We start from the raw sequence: 2,667 nt of genomic DNA, 5'->3' as shown, positions 1-2,667 counted from the left end.
AAGATTTCTCGTACGTTTAGATTTTCATCTTAGATTAGCAAAAACTTAGGAGACCTAATCTCTGTCCGTTGGCTCCAGATTTCCCCACTATATGGATTGAAATGTTTCTTCCTTTTAAAACAAAATTTAAAACCTCAGTAACATTCTGTCATTCTGCAGCCTCTTTTTGTTATATGAGCATTTTTCTTCATGCAGGATCCCGGGCAGCTCCTGAACGCCACACTCAAGCCTCCAACCTTCCTTTGAGGCGCCAGAAAGCTTGTTCCATTCCAGCGCACTCATCAAACTGTTTTTATTGTCCTCAGATTGGCGCCCCTGACTGGGGACAAGCCGAGACGACGTATAACCTCTATGAGGTTCTATTTAAGGTTCATAAGGTATGTTGGAGACAACTATTTAGTAATTTTTACTGTCTGGAAGGTTTGAAGAAATGTTTCATCAACTATGGAGTGAAGTTTGCTCCATTTTTGTTGCAAATAACAGGTTTTGTAAAAGTTTTAAAAATGCAATCCAGAGATGGAACTTTGAAAAAGTGATTTTTGAAAGTAAGTCTGCTGTTTGCTCAGATTTTCTTATTTCCAGGTTGTTGCTTTTTACAACGGAGTATTAGAGCCAGACTAGAGATTTATTTTTTCTACTTCAAGAATTAAGTTGTAATATTATAAGATTAATATTAAATTTTAAATCGTAAAATTAGTTTATTCTCTTAATTTTACGACTTTCTTCTCCTAATGTTACTAGTTTATTCTCGAAAGAGAAGAAAAACAAATCTCCAGCCTGGCCCTAATACTCCGTCATAGCTTTTCCCTTTTGTCTTTAATATTAACATTTTTATACTCTCTTTTTTATTTTATTTAAATTTTTTCAAACTTCAAATTGAGTTTTTTTATTGCTTTATTTTAAAATGGCATTTAACAGGTTACTATTTCTTAACTTCTGGGGCTTCCTATGGAGTGAGGAGTAAAGACGCATTTCTGTTGGTCTAAATGGACGTTATCAACAATATTTTTATTGGTTTATGTACATGTCAGAGTGAAGGTTAGTTATGAGAATGATTGTTAAAACACAATATGAAAAAAAAAACAATAAAAAAACCCGGAAAGATAAAATGAAACAAAATCTCTGTTAAAATTTGAAGATAAAAAATAATTTAAAAATGAAATCTAGAAATGAAAAAAAAAAAAAAATCTAAATTAAAAAAGAGTTCTTAAATTAACGTTGTGAGTTAGTCAGATTTTATTTTAAAATGTAGTTGCTCAAAAAATGTTTCCATTAATTTTTTTTTCTTTTTACAAATTTCATAAATTCATATTCTATTAAATAGAAAAAAAAAATCATTTGGAAAGAAAAAAAGTTTTGAAATATAGAATTGAAGAATGCAAAGTTACTCCTCAGGCATTTTTCTGTTCTTTGCAACAATAATGGCATAAAGTTAACTCCATAGAACAGTATTCATAGCAGGACAGAAACGAAAAGCAGATTTCAGATTTAGAGAGAAATTAGCCAGAGCTTTTCTCCAACACATGATGAAACCATGTGTTTGTTGCAGCTGTGGATGGCGGAGGACTGCTGGCTGCAGGCCCGGCTCTACCTGGGCCTGGAACATTCTCCTGAGCAGCAGGACAGCAGCGAGTCGCTTTGCTTCAGCATTCTGGTCGGCCACGGTCAGAGCCACACCTTCCGGGTGGAGCTGGCCACCGACCTGGCAATCTGGGAGAAATCCTTCCAAAGAGCCGTCTTCTTGGAGGTGCAGCGAGTGCGAGTAAGTACAGTACTCCCACTTCTGACTCTGCACATTGCACCCTGCTCGGCGTGGCTGGGTGGAATTATTCTGTCATCACAAGCCAGAGAGGGACTCTGAAAATTAGCAGCTTTATTCCTTCTAGGATGAAGATCCAGAAGATAGATGGTTGCTGATAGATATTTTCCAAACGTGGAAAATCTCCTCATCTATCAGCTACTCCTGGTTTCACTCATTCCAAATGTTTTTATATTCTTTTTAGTCAGTAACTCCCAGGTTTGAATCTGTTTCAGGACAAAAGCTTCAAGGTTATCAACTTCAAGGTATAGACAATCGTTTACTTCCAGATGGATCATCTAAATCAGTGGTTCTCCTAACTGTCAATCATCCTGGTGATATGTTTACCTAAGGCCGTCCTACGTGTTCGTCCTGTTCGCCATCTTTTTCTGCGCACTTTCAGGCGTATATCTGTGGTGAGCAATGGTTTCAGACAGTCATTGAAGCTCACCTTTCTCACTGTGGTTCTTTGAAAACAGCAGAGGGTCGTAAGAGAAAAAGTGTCTACGAAGTGTGTGAGAAAAAAAAAAAGGTCTCAGAAGAGGCAGCTTTTCGTGGAGAGCTCTCCTCACAAAGCATTATGGGATTTACTCACACAGCGGCCTGCTGTCGCCACAGGCTGTCGCTACCTGACAGCAGCGACTAATAACAAAGATGGCGCAGGCACCGCGCGGCGTAGGAGGAGTTACGTGAACAATGCAGCAAAAAGTAGTGATCATCTGTCTGAATGGTCAGTTAACGGCGTACAGTATAAAGTTCACTATATAGTTCCCGCTGTGTGTGGACACAGTGAGCTTGTATGAGCTATGAGAACAATTTTAAACAGGGCGTGCAAGAGGAGAAATAGGCTAGTGCATGCTCTTGCACGC

The 2,667-nt window shown here is 38.1% G+C and overlaps 1 protein-coding gene across 1 annotated transcript in view; it reads left to right on the top strand.

The window, feature by feature from the left end:
* The window catches only part of sntg2 (syntrophin, gamma 2), an 87,181-nt gene that overhangs the window by 59,473 nt on the left and 25,041 nt on the right, over positions 1 to 2,667 (top strand). Inside the window, exons 9-10 of the mRNA XM_015376327.1 lie at positions 306 to 377; positions 1,550 to 1,762. Of these exons, the coding sequence (XP_015231813.1) occupies positions 306 to 377; positions 1,550 to 1,762 (285 nt within the window). The remainder of the gene's footprint in view (positions 1 to 305; positions 378 to 1,549; positions 1,763 to 2,667) is intronic.

This window comes from Cyprinodon variegatus, unplaced genomic scaffold, assembly GCF_000732505.1.
Source record: "Cyprinodon variegatus isolate N-32 unplaced genomic scaffold, C_variegatus-1.0 Scaffold133, whole genome shotgun sequence".
Taxonomy (NCBI): Eukaryota; Metazoa; Chordata; class Actinopteri; order Cyprinodontiformes; family Cyprinodontidae; genus Cyprinodon; species Cyprinodon variegatus.
This window is presented reverse-complemented; position numbering and strand designations above follow the sequence as displayed.